Source organism: Colobus angolensis, unplaced genomic scaffold (genome assembly GCF_000951035.1).
Source record: "Colobus angolensis palliatus isolate OR3802 unplaced genomic scaffold, Cang.pa_1.0 Scaffold92, whole genome shotgun sequence".
Classification (NCBI taxonomy): Eukaryota; Metazoa; Chordata; class Mammalia; order Primates; family Cercopithecidae; genus Colobus; species Colobus angolensis.
In genome coordinates, this window is record NW_012123154.1 from 8003456 (window position 1) to 8026127 (window position 22672).

The 22672-nt window shown below is 36.7% G+C and overlaps 1 protein-coding gene across 1 annotated transcript in view; it reads right to left on the reverse strand.

Moving 5' to 3' along the window:
• Positions 1-22672, reverse strand: part of CHD7 (chromodomain helicase DNA binding protein 7) — a 189976-nt gene that overhangs the window by 45206 nt on the left and 122098 nt on the right. Inside the window, exons 6-12 of the mRNA XM_011931946.1 lie at positions 21498-21563; positions 14822-14877; positions 6409-6523; positions 2801-2884; positions 1055-1192; positions 837-958; positions 238-481 (exon numbers count right to left, since the gene is read on the reverse strand). Of these exons, the coding sequence (XP_011787336.1) occupies positions 238-481; positions 837-958; positions 1055-1192; positions 2801-2884; positions 6409-6523; positions 14822-14877; positions 21498-21563 (825 nt within the window). The remainder of the gene's footprint in view (positions 1-237; positions 482-836; positions 959-1054; positions 1193-2800; positions 2885-6408; positions 6524-14821; positions 14878-21497; positions 21564-22672) is intronic.

The window sequence follows — 22672 nt, forward strand, 5'->3', positions numbered from 1 at the left end:
ATCCAAGGAAAAAAATTTCATACCTTTTAATCTAATAATCAGAAAAACCAAAGCTATAAAAATAAAGAGCTGTTTTCATAGACACAGATAATACAAATGTAAATTGAGTCAAATATCTAAAGCAAATTTCTCAATTTGGCAAAATTTAGATCTTCCCAAGTCACCAAGACTTTGTTTTCTTTTAACACCTTAAAATGCACAGAATAAGCACACAGAATACAACCTGTGACAGTTTACCTGGGGATCTTTGAAGTACATTTCATACAACTGAATGGTCCGACGACTAGCTTGACTCCCATGATACACAACCACGTTCAACTCTGTCCAGGTTCGGAATTCCCTTTCCCAGTTGGGGATTGTGGACAATGGGGCAATTACTAAAAAAGGGCCATGGATTCCTTTCAAATATATCTCATAGAGAAATGTAATGGACTGGATAGTTTTTCCCAAACCCATTTCATCTGCTAAAATGCAGTTTCGCCTTTTGGAGGAAAATAAAGTACAAAAGTTTAATGAGTATGGATATGAGACACTGCTGTCATTTCACAAAATATATACCATTGTACTCACAAATGCATACTCAATGCTTTAGATGTTCTCTTAGATTCAACAAAATATATTTTCAAACAAAATTCTCAAAGAATAAAAATTATTTTACATACTTCTATCAATCTCTGTTTAATATTTGTTAAATAAATGTTACATATATTTTCAATGCTTTTTTAAAAAGTTCTTATTAGGAGTTAAAACATTAAGTTCTTCTTTATTATTTTCAACAACTAAAGGAAAGGAACTACAGATATATTTAAAAGTGAAGAAAAACTTGTTTTACATACATGTTGTACCAATTGAAAAGTAGCCAGTTTACTCCCTCCAACTGGTATTCCCTGAGTTTGTTATTGTTTTTATACTCCCTGGAACTCTCCGATTTCTTCCAATCATCTGCAGGAGGTCGCTCCTGTTTCGAATACAGTAAATCCCATTAGTGGTTTCCCAAAGACCACACCACTATGCTATTTTCAAATTAAATTCTCTACCATCAGCCAATCCTTACCACACGCTCTGTTTCCGGCTCCCTGGACATTAGTTTCTCAAACTCCTCGATCTTTGCTTGATCTATGTCCTGCCTCCGCTCCCACGTGCTGTCTTCATAAGGAAGTGAACACCACTTCACCAGATAGTGAGTCACAGGCTGGACCAGATTTAAATAAATCAGAATTGGATTAATTTGACCACATACATATACACACACACATATATGTGTGTGTGTATATGTATATATGTGTGTATATATATACACACACGTTTATACCTATATATACATATACATGTATATTTACACATACATATATACATATACATGTATATTTACATATACATTAAGGAAAAGCATGCTCTACTTCATTTATCAATAGACATTATCCTGGCATGAGTAAGTCTGAATTGACAGAAATTTAAAAACTCTGGCCATAAAACAGCTGTTCCTAGTTAAGAGTCTCAAGTCTAAACTGGAAACAGTATTACTGGGTATTATCAGAACAAATTAGCCTTTTATCAAAATCATTGGTAAGTGATGTTCAAAAGCCAGGAAGTATAAATAAATAGCTAGTAAATAGTAAAGCTGAATTTGAGATTTTTTTTATCTGCACCAATCATTCATCAGGAGTTTGATTCAGACTTACATGGTAAATCATCTTAGCATATTTAAATGTTTACATAATTGGCTGGTTTCTTTAAAAATGAGACATACACTTAAATTTATTAGGATCTCTACCTTTTCCTTAAAAAGAGTGATACTGTTTGTATCCAATCACATTAAAATAACATATTTGAGCTTTAGGAGGGTGGAGCACAAAATATTTCAGGTAATGCAGATCAAAAGGATTTCCTTTGTCTCTCCTCTAGAAAACACTTGCGTTTGTTGACCTTCATTTCAGGACCAAGGTACACTGACCTGGTCGTAATGTGAAAAATATTTGCTGCGCAATGTAAATATGCTATGAAACAATTTTTTGAAGTTTAACTAAGGAAAACTAGACAAGTAAAGATCATGTTACAGATATGGTCTTGGAAACATCATAGAGTGTCATGACACAGAGTCTGGAAGAAAATGAGAGTTCTTTGCAGACCCTTCCTAGACAAGCAAGATCCAAACACTGTATATATAAAATTCAATTTACATGGAGAAGCCAGGAAGGACAGAACTCATGGTGGGTGGGCACATCATTATCAAGACAATACTCAGGAGTCACTACACTTGTCTTCACTCTTACTTCCCTATCAAATATCCCTTATAATCTCACAGAGTTTTGCAAAGCAAAATGAGAGTGTTGAGACTGGGATCTTTTAAGAGAAATAATGTCTGTTAGCCTCTGTGCACCGCATTAAATGAATTCATCAACTTCACTAATGATGCCCAATTCTAACTAACCTTAAACTCCATTCTGCCACAAGAGACACTCAATTATATAAGGATACTTTGTGCTACATGACAGAATTATACCAAAATGTACTGAATTCTTTATCATATTGTGGAATTGTGCAAAACATCTTGTACTTCTTTCATATTGAAAATCAATTTTTTAAAAAGCTCTCAGACTAAACATAAAACATATTTAGCACTATTATTTACTAAGTCATAAAACTAATAATAAATCATTAAATTTCAGTTAAATTTAGGCCAAGTGTGCCATAGTCCAAGGCTCTGATCAAGACCAGGTCTAGGATTCTACTATCTTCTCTATAAACATGTATGGGCTGCCTGAATCACCACTTGGTAATACAAATGATCTCCTGTTACCTCTCCCCGGTCATCTGTGCTACGTGCAAAGTCCATTATCCGGTCAACCTCCACATAATCTGGATTAAAAAGCTCATCCTCAATCTACACCAAAGGGGAAAAAAAGAGTTAAAGGTTTATTTATTTCCCAAGATGAAATACTATTCCACTTTTCACCAAGCAATAATATTTTGGGTCATAGCAATACAACACTTAAATTTGGCAAATTCTATTATATTAATTGAAATGCTACAATTTAGCAAAATCATTCCCCATGAGGAAATCAGACTTCTCAGACTTTGTTAACTGGGTCTTTTAATTACCGTGTGAAACCTTTTACTGTGAGAGAATGTTTAAGAATATTTTAAATGAAGTGTGAAATTACAATTCACTAATGAGCAATCCAAAAGGCTTATGGCATGCGATGCATTTAGCATTCCTGAAACTACAGTTTGCAATGAAGAATCAGAGTCATGCAAAGTAAGTGTTACTTGGAATCTCATAACTCCTGGAGTTGTCCGATGCCTTATAGCATCATTTACAAAATGTTATTCAAAAGCCAAATACACTGAAACCAGCTAATTTCGTATTTTAGCACGATCAGAGTTTACAATGTTTGGTAGTATTTGTCAATCAATATTAGTACCTCATTTAGAATCACAGTCTTATTAATCTAAGTTTTCTAATGATTTACACTGAATATAGTGTGTTTAGGTAAAAGTATTAAGGATAAGGAAATAAAGCCTAAATAATTGGCTTATTTAACCAATATATTAAACAATCTTACAAAAGTAAAGTAATACTGCTGCTTGCAAAGGCACCTCATATAAAAGACTAGAATATGGCTCAAAAAAAAGTTATAGGCTGGGTGCGGTGGCTCATGCCTGTAATCTCAGCACTTGGGAGGCCAAGGCGGGCGGATCACGAGGTTAGGAGCTCAAGACCAGCCTGGCCAATCTGGTGAAACCCCGTCTCTACTAAAAATACAAAAAATAAGCTGGGTGTGATGGCAGGTGCCTGTAATCCCAGCTACTCGGGAGGCTGAGGCAGGAGAATCGCTTGAACTTGGGAGGCGGAGGTTGCAGTGAGCCGAGATCACACCACTGCACTCCAGCCCCGGTGACAGAGCGACAATTTGTCTCAAAAAAAAAAAAAAAACAAAAGAAAAGAAAAAAAAGTTATAGACTAAGCCATACCCAAAAGAAGTTAGGGTAGACAAGTTTCAGATGTTAGAAAACAAAAGACACATTTTATTATGTGTACCTCTCGGTTAACTTATCAATAATATAACTGCATTAAAATATTTTGCAAAAGGCAAACTAGAAGTCACTTAGACACCATTCATATCCCTTGAATTGCAGGTTGAAAAGATAAGCAGTTCAGTCATCATCTGCTCAAGAGCAACAAACTTTCCCTGGCTACTCGGCCCTCTTAAAACACTAACTTGGGAAGCTTTGAACTGTGAATTATGAAACAGAAAGCAGAAACACAAATATATGTCTCAACTACCCCAGGCTTTTACACAGAGGTGATTAGTAAGGAAAAAAAAAATCCATTGAAATGTTCAATTAATATAAAGTATTAGTATATTAATAGACTGACTTTTCAAAAGCTTCTAGATTTAGGTAAACACACATGTTATCCATGTACAGCAGAAACACTTAAACTTTCTCAAAACCACATTTTGATAGCAAAAATTCTCTCTAAGAAAACTTGTTCTTAAACACGAGCTTTCACAGTCAATGCTGAATTAAAATCCTTAACTTTTCCTAAACATTTCTACCCTTTAAGTGAGTAATCTGTGGCATCACACATGTGATGAAATTTCCAGTCTAAATGATGTTTTTGAATAGAGATTTTTAGTTGCAGCAGGCTTGTAAGGCAGCCTAAGGAGAAACAAAGAAGTAAAAGCAGCTGAAACTGAAAATCTTAAAGCAGAACAGCCATGGAACACTTGAAGCCATGATCATGTATGGGATGAAACAAATGGGGGCATGTGCATTTTCATGTGTAAAAGAGAGGGAGGAAGGGGATTGCCATCCTTCTCTGCTAACTCCCACTCAGGACAGAAACTAAGATTTCTAGCTGCCAAGTTACCAGGTAAATAATGTACATTCAACTTTGGTATGTATAGCTAGGGCTAGGCACAATTTCCTAAAGACTGTGTGACTACAGGAGACAGAATACAAATAAACTTAATAAACAGGACCAGGATTTAGGGATGGGGGGAAAGCTACCATTGTGCTTCTACCTGTCTCCCTCCCCCTGGCCCACAGAAAAGGTCAGCAGAACATATGGTGTCTCCTCCTAAAAGGAGGCTAATGATTTCAGCTCATCCAATGTCCCAAAAATTCAACTCTGATTTCTTAAGAAGGGCATGAAAAATAGAACCTCATAGCATTGTTTTCAAAATCAAATATTAAGATTCTTTCTTCAAAAGAATTTTCCTCCAAGTTCTTTGAAGAATCTTAATATTCTCCAAGATCTATGAATTGGGTCACATTCAAGTAACTCCATTCCACTCAGTCCGAACCATTGCACTACCAAAAATGCTGCACACTCAAGAGTGCCAGGGGTAGTGATGCAGACATGTGTCCAGTAAAAGAACAACCACATGATCTCCCATCGAAAGCAGACTTTACCATAGGCCAGTCGGGATCATGGAAATCAGAACCCAGAAGAACACAGACTTGTTACCTGATAGTATAAGGATTTTATGACATAAAAGTACTAAGTGTTCTTCTGTCCCACTTTCCTTCATCTCCAAAAAGGGGTGGCAGTGCAAAGCAGGTTGTTAAACAGATACTATTTTGCATCAAATTGTATGCTTCTTTATATAAAGTCTACATTCTGTCAACTCTTTTATGAAAAGAGGAACTAATAAATCAGCAAGTCTTATCTTTCAATGTTAAGGTTTTTCTTTTATCTACTTGAGGCTGTTAAGTGAAACCAAATTGACGATCAAAAGTCCAGAGACCCTAGTAAGCAGCTTGTGAAAGCACTTTTAAAAAAAATGTAATTGACTATACTGCGGAGGCAGAGGGCAGAACTGGCACTTCTAGTAAATGCAGATGTTCTTCCCTGACGTACTATTGCTGCATTTCCACACTGATACCTGGGATAAAGGGACACAGGCAAAGATATTATTACCACTTTCTATGCTACAACACAGCATTTGCGAAAATGAGTTTGTGAACTCTGTGATTAGGCATTGACTTGAACAAAATAAATTTGCCACATACTTTCCCCAACACAAGTTAAGCTTTTGTATCTTAGAACTTGTACTTAACATTTACTGTAGAGTTCTTAACCTGCTAAATCTCAATAGAACTTCTGTCCACTTACTTAATTTCATCATCTACTAACTGTACTTTCATTACAAGATTTTTATCACACCATCACCACTATTTCCACATAATATCATAAGGACCCATATCTTCTAGCCTAAGCAACAGGAAGAATGAGAAATTTCCTGTTTACAAATTTGTTAGCAAGAACCAGTTACCAATATGCAAGTAACAGCACCAAATAAGACTAACTAGTTTTACTTAATTCACGGAACCAAAATTTTAAATTTAGAACATTTTAATAAAGTAAATACTTCGGAAAAGCAAGCAGGTATTTCATACCTCTGAAAGGAACTTGTTCTGGCCCTGCTTTGCCTTAAATCGTTTAATTTTTTGCTGAATTCTCTTATCTTTTTCCAGGTCTTCTACGGATGCCCATTGACAATGAAGATAAGAGCTGAAAGAACAAAATAATATCCTTGAAATATGTAGAATATAATTAATCCGTTATTATGTCTTATTCAAAAAAGTCAACTAAACGGATAATTAAAATAACCTGCTTAATTACTCATTAAGGCTGCTGAGCAACATTTAATATATCCACTAATGTTTAGAATAAGAAGAGAAACTCAATATTAGTGCCTAAAATTTGCCTTCTGTCCTAAGCCTCCAGTTCTCTTACCAGCTACCAACAGAGACAGAGACAGAGAGAGAGACAGACAGACACAAGAGACAGAGAGAGAATAATAACAATCTATTTCCATAAGTGAATGGGTTATACTTCAACATAAAATTAGCACTACAGGGTAGCCTTAATTCTGAATTTATACTTTGAATCTCTTACCATTGAGAAATAGGTTTTTATCAAGTTAAAATAATTCAAATTTAAAATAGCAGTTTCTTTGGAGATAAGAGGTGTAGGGTACCCTAGAGTCATCCGAGGCCTATCATACTGGTCCCAAAGGGAAACCTAACCTGGTCCTTCTAGAACAATCTAGGAGGAAAGAACCACTGTTTGCTCCTGGAACACTGGGCCATGCCCCTCACCAGCTCCTTGTCAGTTCCCGGTCTCCCAGACTGTTCCTCCAGGCGTTCTGCAATGATACCCCTTGGTCCCCTGTGAATGTTTCACTTGCTATCATCTGTACCTGCATGGGACAACGCCCCCCACCTTCAGACTCGCCACCCCCTGCTCTGAGCATGTATGGTGTCTTCCCTCACCTGAACTGGAATACATTTGCACTTCCCTTTTCTTCTCCAACACTCACAGGTACACAGTTAATGTTTTACGGCAACTCTGACATTCTTTTGTTTAGTTCTTCAATATTATTTTGTCCCATCACCCTCTCCCTGCCCTTCAAATAGCCTTGACAGCCTCTTATTTCTCTTTCTGGTGATGACATCAAAAAGAAATTATATGGCCGGGCGCGGTGGCTCAAGCCTGTAATCCCAGCACTTTGGGAGGCCGAGACGGGCGGATCTTGAGGTCAGGAGATCGAGACCATCCTGGCTAACACGGTGAAACCTCGTCTCTACTAAAAATACAAAAACTAGCCGGGCGAGGTGGCGGGCGCCTGTAGTCCCAGCTACTCAGGAGGCTGAGGCAGGAGAATGGCGTAAACCCGGGAGGCGGAGCTTGCAGTGAGCTGAGATCCGGCCACTGCACTCCAGCCCGGGCGACAGCGCGAGACTCCGCCTCAAAAAAAAAAAAAAAAGAAATTATATGCTTGAATATATATACCTCTTTCAGAATCAACATACTAGTACTCTTAGAAACTGTGCTTTAGTTCACAGAAGTCAGAAGTTTAAAACAAGTAAAAAAAAAAATTACACAACCATTACAAATTTTTCAAAAATGATTCATGATAAAGGAAATGCTTATGATATCAAGTAACACATAACCGACATGTCTAATACGATTTTCAAAGATAGGACTCATTTAGTCCTGCTATAATTGAGGTAGAATAGGATTTTAAATACATATGAGGTATATAGCTATGAATTGATATAAATGCTATATACACAAGCAGAAAATATACTAGATAAAATTGTAAAAATGCTAATACAGGTTGACCATCCCAAATGTGAAAATCCAAAATTCAAAATGCTCTAAAACTTGAAACTTTTTGAGCACCAACATGATACTTGAAGGAAATGCTCAATGGAGCATTTTGGATTTCAGATTTGGGATGCTTAACTACTAAAGTATAATGCAAATATTCCAAATTTGAAAAAATCAAAAATCCAAAACACTTCTGATCTCAACTATTCCAGATAAGGGATACTCAACCTGTATTGATTATTCCTGGGTACTAGGACTGCAAGTATTTTATTTTCTGCTTTCAACTTGTAGTTTCCAAATTTCCAATAAATAATATGCAATATTGTCATAATCAGAAACACATATTATATGAGGCAGGCAGATCACCTGAGGCCAGGAGTTCGAAACCAGCCTGACCAATATGGTGAAACCCCAACTCTATTAAAAATACAAAAATCAGCTAGGTCATGGTGGCATGTGCCTGTAATCCCAGTGACTCAGGAGGCTGAGGCGGGGAAATTGCTTGAACCCCAGAGGTAGAGGTTGCAGTGAGCTGAGATCATGCCACTGCATTCAAGCCTGGGAGACAGAAGGAGACCCTGCTCCCCCTGCCACACATACACAAAAAGAAACACATATTACAAAAATAATCTTCTCTAGTCTCCAAATTATTTGACAGAAAAAGGCACAAGTGCAGTCAGTCAGTATTCTTGTCTTGGCTGAGGTGCAAAAGCCTTCAAAGCACCACCTGTGTAGCCTTGAACCGGACACAGGCATATATGCAAGTGGCTCCAGCCCTGCTTTATCTGCTATAAACTGGGATGAAACTTTTAGTGTGACTCTGCTTTCTAGACCCTGATGATAACCCACTCTGGAGGCTTAGTCAGGAAGAAGAGGAAGGAAGAATAAAGGGTCAAAAATAGACTGCTTTGTCTTAATAGATAATTAAGGCAAGAGAAAGTTCTAACTGAACTAGAACTAAAATATTTTTTTAAAGTTATGAAGAAGTAAATGTAAGAAAAATATTATGAAGCTAATAAGAAATAATCTGAACTAGGCCCTACAGATAATACAGTTTATGGTCACTTTGGAAACCAAAATTTCATTTAAAAATAAAATGTAATGACTTTTTATGAAACAGGTATAGATTTACACCTAATCTTAACAGTTAAAAAAAAAAAAAAAAGAAAGAGCATATCCCTTACCCATATCAGTGCAAAGTAGTAAATATTTATATTTATAAATAAATATAAGTAAAATATTAACAAATACAACTCCACATCACATTAAGAAAATAATACATCATGACCAAGTAGTTATTTCAGGAATGCAAGGTTGGTTCAATATTAGGAAATTCACTAAAAATACACAATATTAATATATCTAAGGAGAAAAATCACACAGTTATTTCTATTGACACGGAAAAAACATTTGATGAAATTTAACACCCATAATGGATTTTTTAAAACTTAGGAAGACAGGAATTGATAGGTATTTTGTTAACACATATTTGAAGATTTTAGTTCTAAAGACAAGATCCTACTAAATGAAGAAACACTACAGTTTTCCACAAAAATCAGAAAGCATGGATACCTACTATCTCCACTATTATTCAATATTGTATTTGAGGTTATTAGCCAATGTCACTGACAAGTCAAAACAATAAGAGATGTAATAATTAGAAAATAATAAGTAAAGCTATCTCTGTTTGCAGATTATATGATCAGGTACCTGGAAAACCCTAGAGAATCAATTAGAAAACTAATTCAAATAATAAAATAATACAGCAATGTAGCAGAATATAAAATTAGCATACAGAGGCCAACAAATTGTCTTCATTCACAACAACAATTACCAATAAGGAGATAGGTTAGAGAAAACCTCTTTCACAATACCAACAAAGATAAAATACTTAGCAATAAATTTAATTAAAAATGTGTAAAATTTGTATAAGAAAATATTTAAAACTCTTATGAGACACAAAAGTAGAACTGGACCACTGAAAAGACATCATTTTCACACTGTGTAACTCAACATCATACATCATACAGTTGTAAATTTAACACAATGTAAATAAATAAAATGCAAACAGGCATTTATACAGGGCTAAACAATACTAAATTTTATATATAAAAATAAACATGCAAGAATATCCGGGAAAACATTAAAATAGAAAAGCTACTAGGGAAATTGATCTACCAGATACTAAAACACACTATAAAGACTCCCTAAGTAAACAGTGTGATATTGGCTTATAAATAGACAAGCAGTTCAAAGGCATAAAGTACAGATAAAGAAAAATTTAAAAATAAATAAAATAAATAAAAAAAGCTTTAGGACATAATAAAGTTTGAATCTCAAATCACTTGAGTCAATAATGGACTCTTTTTTTTTTTTTTCCTTTCTTTCTGTTTTTTGAGATGGAGTCTCACATTGTCGCCCAGCTGGAGTGCAGTGGTGCGATCTCAGCTCACTGCAACCTCTGCCCCCCAGGTTCAAGTGACTCTCCTGCCTCAGTCTCCCGAGTAGCTGGGATTACAGGTGCCTGCCACTATGCTCGGCTAATTTTTTGTATTTTTAGTAGAGATGGGTTTCACTGTGTTGGCCAGGCTGGTCTCAAGCTCCTGACCTCATGATCAGCCCACCTTGGCCTCCCAAAGTGCTGGGATTACAGGCATGAGCCACTGCACCTGGCCAAAAATGGACTCTTTAATAAAGGTGCTAGAACAACAATTGAAAAAAATTAATTTAGAGCCATGACTTACACAATACACAAGAATAAACACCAAATGGATCAGGCACCTAAATAGATAAAATGAAACCACAAGGAAAGCATGGACAAAGTCCTCTGTAATCTGGATATAGGGAAAGGCTTTCTAGCTATGACATGAAAGCTAGAAACAATAAAAGAAAAAAACTAATAAATCTGACTGTACAAAAAATTGTAATGGACAATGCAATACACACCATAACGTCAAAAGACAATTGAAACCGAGAAAAGATAGTTACAACCCAGATAAAGAATTAACATCCCTTATATATAAAGAGCTCTTAAAAGTTGAGAAGAGCATGACAGAAAATGAGCAAAAGACACAGACAACTGACAAAGCAAGATGTAAAAAGTGGCCATTAAACTTATGAAAAGGTGTTCTTATTCACAGTAAGAGAAAATGCTAATTAAAACCTCAACTGAAATACAATTTCTTACAAAAATTAAAAAGTAAAATAGCACACTATATTAGAAAGATTGTGGGGAAATAGGTGTTCGCATACATTTCTGACAGGAACACAAATTCATACAACCTGAAGGAAGGGAATTTGGCAATATCTCTCAAAAATACATACATGTTTGCCTTTTGTATCTAGCAAACCCACTTCTGGGAGTTCACCTGGAAGCCATGCCTCCAACAACTTGAAAATATAGAGGTATGTATGAGAATATATATTGTAGCATTATCTGTAATTGGAAAACATCAGAAGCCACTGACACACCCACATACCCGGAGGCTAGTTGAATGGTTATGGCACAGCCATGCAATGGAATACTATACAGCTGAAACAAAGAATGAGGAGGACCCCTATGAACTGAGGTAGAGTGATTTCCAGAATGTGGTGTGAAAAAAAGCAAAGCACAAAACTATACTAACAGTACACCAATTTCTTTTTCTGTAAGAAAGAAGAGGAAATCATACCTGCATGCTCACGCCAAATTTTATAGAAAGGATAAACCTGGGATTAGTAAGGAAGCAAGCAGGAATTGGGGTGGAAAGGAAGGGAGGACTACACTTCTTTTGTGTATAGTTCTAACTTTTGTAACATATTAATATTTCACAAACTTGAAAAACAATAAAAATCAACATGCAGGGGCTAAAATGGAATACAAATACAAACCAAAACTAAGGAAACACACTGTGTATCAAATAAATCATGAGGCCCCAACCTTTTGGCACTAGGGACCAGTTTCGTGGAAAACCTAGATCCCTCGCATGCACAGTTCACAATAGGGTTCACGTTCCTATGAGAATCTAATACCGTGCTCATCTGACAAGAGGTACAGCTCAGATGGTAATGCTTAGTTGCCTGCCGCTCACCTCCTGCTGTACGGCCAGGTTCCTAACAGGACACTGACCAGTACTGATCCACGGCCTGGGGACTGGGCACGCCTGAAATAAGTAACAAACCACACTGGTGGGGTAGGAAAAGAGAATAACCAACCCAAGGAAATTTTGGATAAAGTTTTAGTCCCTATGCCCTCAAACTAAAGACAAAAAACTAAGCAAATATAGGCTTCTTTTTCACAGAAATATGGACTAGTAATTCTGAAATCACTTCCTATATATGTTAGGACTGACAAAAAAGTAAATATAAAAAATAAAAGAGCCAGGTTTACTCTGGTTGAAGAATGGAATTACTAATATTAAAGGGGAAAGGAGAGAACAAACTCTGAGCTGCTGGAATAGTACTGTAAGTATCAATATATAGGCATTGTTTTTGCTGTTGTGTTGGAGAGGTAGGTAAATATGTGTGTGTATATAATAAACAGATAAGTGTGTAACTCGATATATGTATATATACACACACAGAGACATACACACACACACACACACACACACACGTGTACACTCTCCCAGTCCCATCCACCGAGAGGCACTAGAAGCAACAATTCCTCCGCAACAAGGAACACACCTAAAGCCCAAATCTTGGTTTCTCAGTGCCCCCCGTTCCCTGAAAACAACCAAGCCTTCTTGGAGAAGTAACTGATTCCATAACTAAAACAAGGAAGTTACGAGATGAGCCTGGAACATCCTCTGGTGCCAGAAAGCAAGAAAGTGTTCAAAGAAAAATGAAGACAAGGCAAAAGGACAGAAGAGCCAGTCTGAAGGGGCTCCCACTGGCCAAATCTCGTACAATGTGGGCAAAGTAAATACTACAACAGTAAAGGGTTATAATCCCTTGAATAAAATGAGAAGCCACAAGTCCGCTCAGCTATAAATTAACAAATGGACAAGAGGGTAAAGCTCTTCCGTACAGTAAAACCTAACCAATCAATGTAGAAGAAATGATGGAATTAGTAAATCACCCCTTCGCAACCATTACCATATTTAAGTCTTAAAGTACCTTTCCAGAAGATACACATTAACTATAAAAAGAAAAACAGAAATTCTTTGTACTATTTTTACAATTTTTCTATAAATGTGGAATTGTGTACAAATATAAGGCTAACAAAAACTCGTAGTTTTATGGAAATCTTAACTTCTCTTAGCTCTCAACAACAGTCAGAAAAGCTATTTTTTTTTTTTTTTTTTTTTTTTTCCCGAAACTCCCTTTACCTCATCTCAAATGACTTTTGAGAAGGGCTAGAGTCTCCTGGTCTGGCAGTGCCACCTGGTCAGGAACTCGGAGCCCATCTCTGGGGTCACTAACAGGTTGACTGGAAGGAGGCAGCTCAAGCCTCACTGTCACACACTGATCTGGAGGTCTCTCTGGTAGTACCATTATTTTGGTGATTGATATTTGAACTCCTTTGCTCTTGTTTCAATTTGGTAAATCTACAAGGGAACTCTCTCCCTCTGGTTTACTTAGTTTACCTCCTCCTTACCATAGGAAATCGTGTTGTAGGCATAATTTCCACATGTGTAAACTGACATGCTCTGAGGACAAAAGAATGATGACAGTTAACATTTTCCGAGCATTTTTAAAATTGTCAGACTGTATTTCATTGAACTCTCATGATAAAACTGATAGAGATTTCTTTATCTTTTTACTTGATAAAAGATTTTACTCACAGCTTCTTCAGAAGTGCATCAATTTATTAACAGTGCCAACTACAACAAGAGAGAATGATAGAAAACCCATGGCACCTGATGCTTTCATTTTCTAGGGTGAGGTAAATTTTCTGAGGCTGTTTTCACAGCAACTCACAAAAGCCTCTCTTTAAAGCCCTAAGAATGTACTAATATGGTGGTTTAGTTCTTTGTCTTAAAAGGGGTAAAAAAATAAATTTAATGTTTATATTATCAATGAACATTTTGTCCTTGTTCTGTGATTGTTATTTAGGTTACAAAATGGCCTCAGTCTTCTTCAGCACAATGATTACTGACTCTGAAAACACCCTAGCTCATCGCAATGTCTGTCTGGGCCAGGTGTACTGCTTACAACAGAATCTACAAGGACAACAACTCACTGTGTTTTTCAATTCAGATTTTTAGTTATGAATTCAAATCTACTAAATAAATATCAAAAACAAACAAAAATAGATAAAGCTATAGCTCATTGCATTTTAGAACCTGAGTGATGTCATGGTTCTCTAGAACTTTCATTCCACAGGAGAGTTCTTGTCTCTAGGGCCTTGCACCCTATGCACAGGTGAAGGGACGAAGTGTAGCCCCACAGGGTAGAATTCATGATCAGAGGACAGGGAAATACTGCTTTATTCATTTTTCTATTATTGTAGAAGTTTTTATCCTCTCTAAAAAAATACTTATTGATTATATACGGAAGTTAGTCAACTTTTACACCAATTACACATTTTCCAGAAAAATTCACAAAATATCAAACATACGAAAGTTGGTTAAAAAATGGCGTCCCAGGCCACGATGACTAAAGAAATCATACCAAAGTTTCTTAATTCCCCAACTTAAAAAAAAAAAAATTGGTTGTTTACTACTTGGAAAATATAGCCCCCCAATAAAAACAAAATCACAATTTACTTACAAGTTTTTGTATTTCACATAGAATTCCTCAATTTCTACCTCCTCTCCAGATTCCTTCTGCAACAAAAAAAAATTTCAGGCACATACTTAAAACCATCTACTACAACATTTTAAAAGTAATGATTTACTCCCATATGAGCACAAAACAGGACTGAGAAGAGCAGCACAGACCCTTCATGTAAGATGATCACGCTGTGAGCTGGGAGGCGGCCAGGGCCACAGAGACTGCCACGCTCAGGCCCATGCACGCACCTCTGCCCGACGTGCAAGAGCTTCTAAGACATGAATCACTTTAACTCCTCCCTAACCACATGCAGCTTCATTCACAACAACCTGACCCCAAATTTGGCTTTCTGCCAAACCCACAGTGTTAAGTAGACGCCAAGTGTACCATTTTCTCAGGCAGCAGCCAATTAGCAACTGCTCTCCTGAATGCCATATGTATTATTTTTGGCTGCCTCATGGCAACTTTACATTGTGGGTTTTGTAATGTTTTAAAATATTTAAAAGACATTTATTTCTCCATATACTTAATAACTCTAAACAAGAAACCATATAAAACTAAATCTTGTTCTTATGCTATAATTTCAGTGCATCACTATTCATAGTTTCACTCAATGGTACAATTAAAATCTCTCAGACAAGATGTCTCACACACATAGCAGCCAAATAAAATTAACACTCCAAATACTACATTTAGGTAAGGTTAAAATTGTGATACATGTCAGCCAAATCAAGAGTTTTCAGTAGTAAGATTATCTATAATATCTCCCTTGATCCTACCTGCTGTAGTGTATGCAGAAGTTAATGTTCAGATGATATTTTAGGCATCTCTTTTTATTCCCCTTTTGGTTTTAGGCTCTTAAGCAAGTCATAATATGTAATTTCCTTCTGGAACATTTGATCAGATAAATCAGGGATCTAAAATATAAACACCACTTACAGGCGTTTGGGGATTGCTTTTATACTCTTACAAGAGACCCCAAGCCTGCCTCGAGGGTCATGTATGGCTGTTCAGCCACCTCCAAAATGCTTCGAAGAAAATCAAGGCAAGTAGGAACATGACAAAGAACAAACGAAAGAGCAAAGGCTTCTACTGCATAACAGATGGGCACAGATCTGTTCAAAGGTACTAGTCCCCTCAATCTCTAACCTTCAAACTATTTTCAAAGATTGTGAACTTAAACTTTTCTTTGAAACTCTCACTTATAACAGTTAAACCTAATTTTTTTTCTTTCTTTTCTGAGATAAGATTTGCTTTGTTACCCAGGCTTGAGTGGAGTAGCGCAAACATGGCTCACCGTAACCTCAACCTCCCAGGCTCAAGCAACCCTCCTGCCTCAGCAACCCCTGCGCCTCCCTGCCACCTCCCCAAGTAGCTGGGACTATAGGCACATACCACCATGCTCAGCTAATTTTGTATTTTCTGTAGGCTGGGTTTTACACCATGTTGCCCAGGCTGGTCTCAAACTCTTAGGCTCAAGCAATCCCTCCATCTCGGCCTCTCAAAGTGATGGGATTACAGGCATGAGCCACTGCACCCAGCTAAACCTATATTTTAAGTAGTTTTGGCCTGTCTAGAAATCATCAAGAAGGAGTCTGGACATGCAGGAGTGGTCAATACCTATTAATATCTGGTTGTGCCCTAATGGATCTATGAAAGGTGATAACTATAAAGCATTATTTTAAACCAATATATTCAGAACAACTTCTATGTCATAGACTTTTAGTTATCCAAAATAAAAATAGATGTTTGTTGGATGGCTTCAAGAACCAGCAACATAAATGGAACATGGAATTAATTTGTAAATAAATACTATCAAGTTCAAGTGGCAATCCATCCAAGACCCACCCTACTTTTTTCTCTAGTCTTAATATTTCCCCATTCTACTTCCATTTCTTTTTCTTTTATTTTTCTTTTTTTTTTTTTGAGATGGAGTCTTGCTCTTCTCTGTCACCCAGGGTGGAGTGCAGTGGTGCAATCTTGGCTTACTGCATGCTCCACCTCCCAGGTTCACACCATTCTCCTGCCTCAGCCTCCCGAGTAGCTGGGACTACAGGCCCCACCACCATGCCCTGCTTTTTTTGTATTTTTAGCAGAGACGGGGTCACCGTGTTCACCAGGATGGTCTTGATCTGACCTCATGATCCGCCTGCCTCGGCCTCCCAAAGTGCTGGGATTACAGGCTTGAGCCACAGCACCCGGCCTCCCATTTCAAGATATATTATCTTTATATAGAACCAGACACTCCAGCAGAAAGACAAAAAGATAGTAGATGATCAGGGAAAAAGAGAAGCAAGGATGAAACTAGATCCTTTGATTCTTCACACAGCATTACCATGAAATTCAAATCAAGAATGGAACTCAAATGTCTGAGCTTTTGCCCTTCTGATAATAATTATATTTTTTCAATTTTGAAGGCATTTTCAAAACTACGTATCATTTATATAACTGATATGTTATAAATCATAAACAAGATTTATCATGTCTATGCTCTTATTATTTCTCCTTATTCTTCTATCTGATCTTTTCTCCCATACTGTCCCTTTCCTTCTCATTCTAAATGGTCTCATCATACCATAATTCTAAGTGGGCACCAAAACATACAGGATCAAATCTTGAACAGTAAAGACAGTTTTTATTCTGTCTCAAGTCTGTTCCCAGAAAGCTCTGACTCTTATAGCCATCTGTCCCCAACTCTCATTACTACCCATTTTCTTGTCATGATAGCTATTCCTCTGGGAACCTGCTGTGAAGATGCCTGACAAGAGAGTCTAGGGCTGCCTAGGAGGAACCAACTAGGTTCTGAAACTTCATTTAGCAGCACCAGGAGCTGGTACAGAATTGTCCCAGGGCCTGTTATCTTTAGGATGTTTCAGAACACAACACTTTGTTCTGTTTATCGGACCACACATATTGGATCACCACCTTCTTGCCCCTAAAACTATAAATAGAGCTGTTTTTCACTGTTTCTTTCATATAAATATGATCATGCTGACCTCTTTTCTTTCACTGAACAGTAAAACAATTTAAAGTGTGTGAATTCATAAGCCCTCAGAAACATCATTTCAATTATTTACTAAATGGGAGGCAGTTTGACCAGCCTCTGATGACAGCTTAAAACAGCCCCCACCCCAAAACCTCTCACCTCTAAGCCCCATTTTCAGAAGCCATTCTACAATGGGCATAGGCAACGAATAACTAACTCACAGCACTATTCCCATACATACACACACATATACACACAACACCCAGATTTATTTCTTGAGCAGCTACCATTAAATTTGAGAATCCAGTAATATTATGAATTAAACAGAATTTTTCTGAGAAATGTATACACCTTTTCATTAGTGCCAAAATTAGTCTATGGAAATCCTTATTATTCATATGAAATTTAAAGTTTCAAACATACTAAGCCATACTTGTCTCACTGTTCAAACAAACCAGAAATGTTGAGAAGGCAATAAATGAGTTCTCCAGCCACTTGGATTCTAAATAGCCACCCAGAGTCTAGGCCTAACTTAGGCCTTTTCTATGCATCCTACTACTAAATTAAGTAGTCATAGTCAAGAAACTAAACTACAGAGAAAAAAAAAAATTTTTTATTAAATAATACACAAAAGAATGAAAAAGCACCTCAATAAAGTTATCAATAAGGCATGCGTATGAATCCCTTTTGACTTCTGGCCCAACCTACCGTTATTACTTTACTAGAGACACCAAATCACAGTTCACTTAGGGAAACAACAAGGACATAATAACGGATGAGATTAAGAGTTTTGCCTTCTTTACACTCTAGGAGGCTCAACTAAAGAATTCAAACACACACTCTGAAAATACGTCCTATAGTTAACTTAAAGAAAAATAAAGAATTTTAGGGAATACAGTCACAATTCACTTTTAAAACTACTTTTGGCCTTCTGATACAAAAAAAAGAATCTTTGAATTATTCTCCAAAGATGAATGGCTCAAAGCAGAAACAGCTACAGGCTGACTAAACAAGGAAAACAAAATAATTAGCCTTTATACAATCCAAGTATCTACTCATATATCTACCTCAAAATTCAAATAGGCACCAACTACCTCATGCAACTAGGTGTCATAGACATTAACCTGGGTTTAGAACAACATAAATGCTTGAGCCACCCCTATTTAATATGAGGTGCTGAATTAGGGTGCCTCTGCCAAGTGAGTTTTATGTTTGCACAACTCCATCATAATGGATCATGATGCTTCTCAGGCCATAGTGATGAGGTCAACTGACTTTGAAAAACATGGAGTCTCTACTCTGTGTCAACACCATGCAGAGCTCATAGCCAGTTTCTACAGTGCTGCCTGGCAGAGATAAAGACACCTTCTCACAGCCAATTATTAAATTATTCATGGTAATAAGAAACAGACCAGCAGGCACAGATCGAATCCACAAAAAATCTCAAATTTCCTTTTGTTTCTATTCGCAACACTTCCTTCCAATGTTATTAAAGGTGATAACTAAACTACCTACTTTGAGAACATTAGCAGTTTAAAAAGTTAGCACCTGTTAATGTTTAGTACCTTCTAACGCTTTTTTATTGCCCTTTAAGAAATACCAGTAACTGACAAGTAATTCCATGAGCTCCACATCTCCTCTTTATTTTAAATCATACCTCAAAGCATATCTCCCTTCCAGAAGAATTTTTTCCATTAATTTTCTCCAGCTTCAAATTCACCAACTCAACAAATATCCACCCTGCTGTACAGTGATTTTTAATCCCCTATGATAAGATAAACCCAATCATCAGTAAATGGTTAACAGTATCTATTCCTAAATCATGAGTACCTATCTTTAAAGGGTAGCTAAAGAGGAAAAGAAAACAAAAACCCTAAAGTGGGCAAAACAGAAAGAAAAAGCAATGTTCTACATAATGTATAGTCTAAGTAGCTCTGAATAATAGAGCTAATTATAATTTGCAACCCCTAAACCTGCTGAGTATGCCTGCTGAAGCACTATCAATTGAATGAAAATTAATATATCCCATCTAAACGACATGCTATTTACTCAAACAAGTCACTTTAATTCAGTGAAGGGGATTGTTCTTCAAACCATGTCAAGTATTTAAATTTTACCATATATCTACAATTCATAAATTAGTAGTTCTAGAGTCATTAGTAGGACAAAAATGCAACCTTCTAATGAGTTAAATAGTGCTTGTTTCTACTTGAGCAGGTGGGAAATTTGGCTGAGATTTTATCATTTCATTCATCAGGAAACCTTCACATTCAAAAAGTCACCAAGATAGCCAGTCACTCCATACATCGTATCCCCTATACTTAACTGGAAAACACCTTGACATATTGCTGTTGTTTTCTTACAAACTAGAGATACATATTCCGATGAAAATTCATACTTTGAATCACACGACAGCAAAGCAAACAGTATTAAAATGAAAGTAAAGAGAAGTTTACCTGCTGGTGCAATAATATGTTCAAGGATCACTCAATAGCAGTATTTGAATGGTAATGCTTTCCTATTTGATAAGCCTGGGATCTCACTTTATTATAGGACTCTCACTGAGTCCTGTAAATCCTCCATTCCTCAACTCTCTTACTGGGAGATACTTTGTATACATTTTACTAAAAATAAACAACTTTAGGCACTATGGCTCACACCTGTAATTCCAGCACTTTGGGGGACCAAGGCAGGAAAATTGTTTGAGCCCAGGAGTTCGTAGCTAGACTATGTCTTTATATTTTATTTTTTCATTTTTTGAAGTTTGTTTTACATGCTGAAACATGAAGTTGTAGTTCCACCCTCCTTGAAAACAAATGAAGAGAAAGAACTGTGTGGAATCGATAACGACTGAAGCTGCGACACAAACACCTATGTCTAAAGCAGACTACTTCCTAGAGACACGAAAAATTGCATGTTGTAATACCTAATGCACCTGCAGGTTTATGTAACTATTCAAACTAAGCAAAGCATTTTCTCAAAGTGGGCTGTAAGAACGGAAGTGGATAAAACAGGGAATTTTCATCAGTAAAAGAAAACATGGTGTCACTGGCATTTTTTGTTAAAGAGCATATGAGTACCTCAATGACAAAGCAATCAGACTAGTGACAGATACTTAGAGCTCACCTTTGCAGATCAACAGAAACTTTGAATAACTCTGAAGTACTAAGTCAAAACTATTTTTTAAAATTGCACTGAAAATAGACCTGTATTTCACTTTTGCACTGGTAAGAAAGAAATGAATAATTGTATATGAGAAAATGTTACAATACACATGAGAAAACACCTACTTGCTAAAATGACAGAATTTCCATCCTAACATGAAAGAGGGGGGAAAACCTTCCTAAGAGAGATTAGAAGTAAATTCATGTTTTGATTTTTATGAATAATATTTATGAAAAAGGCAGTCTACAACTTTGAAAGTCCCATACATTTATTTGGAGACTTTTGAGTTTCTAGTTCACTCTAAATGGTGTAATAAAGCACTGACTGCTTGATACATTTTAATTTCATTTGGGGTCAAATATCCCAAAGATTCATATTGGGTTAACAAATTAGACAGGATTAGAATTATTACTAGAAGTTTTATTTTACAATATTAGAATTTTAAAAGAAAATTACAAAGCCAACAATCCTGTAAGAGTTGCATACACCTCACAGATTTTAATCACTCCAAATGGCACTCACCTGCTTTTTTACTGAACGACTGCTCATAATTTTTTCTACCACGGGGCCTTCTGCATCAACAGATTCCTTAAAAAAAAAAAAAAAAAAAAAAAAACCAGTCCTGTGAATCAAGCCAAATAGAAAACATCTCATCTCAAGCTATAAGAGCACAAAATCATTCCCTTTTGCTACCACCTCCACACCTTTTAAGTCACTGGGCACAAAGTTATCAGTGAGAAACACGACTGAAAGGAACAAAAATCTCACTCTACTGAAAGGCAAAAGGAAGATTTGTGCTTACTACTTCATGATTATATGGTTTAATTATGGGTCCCTAAAGCTAGAGAGCAATCAGAAATTCTAGCCACCAAGACAAAATAATTTCTACATGTTAGCAGTCAAAAACACAACTTCTCTTTTCTTTTTTTTTTGAGACGGAGTCTCGCTCTGCCACCCAGGCTGGAGTGCAGTGGCCAGGTCTCAGCTCACTGCAAGCTCCGCCTCCTGGGTGTACGCCATTCTCCTGCCTCAGCCTCCCGAGTAGCTGGGGCTACAGGCGCCTGCCACGTCGCCTGGCTAGTTTTTTTTTTTTTTTTTTTTTTTTTTTAGTAGAGACGGGGTTTCACCATGTTAGCCAGGATGGTCTCTATCTCCTGACCTTGTGATCTGCCCGTCTCGGCCTCCCAAAGTGCTGGGATTACAGGCTTGAGCCACCGCGCCCGGCCACAACTTCTCTTCATCTATACCCATGGGGTAAAGATACTCATCATTCTGCTATAGAAGGCATCTTTTATCTATGGAGGTCACATAAAACATTATGTAACAACATAGAAAAAATTACCAAATAAAACGCAAAGGTGCATTTAATACACTTTTCAACGGGTTATCAGTTTGTTAACTAAAGTACAGTAATGGTAAGGAAAAAGCATTATTTTTTAAAAAAAGATCTTTATAATGATCAATCCTACACTACCCATATTTTATACAAACTGTTTTATCCATCATTTACATTGCACAGAGAATAAAGTACACCCTGCTGGGTACTACAAGGCAGTAATTTCATAAAGGGGTTCTCACAGTGCCTAACAGCAGGAGACAAGCTTGAGTGGTTTATTAAAGTCCCAGAAGCCACAGCACTGAATTCTCAGAGGTATATTCAGCCTCCTTATATTTTAACTCTGGCTCTTCCTCAGCAT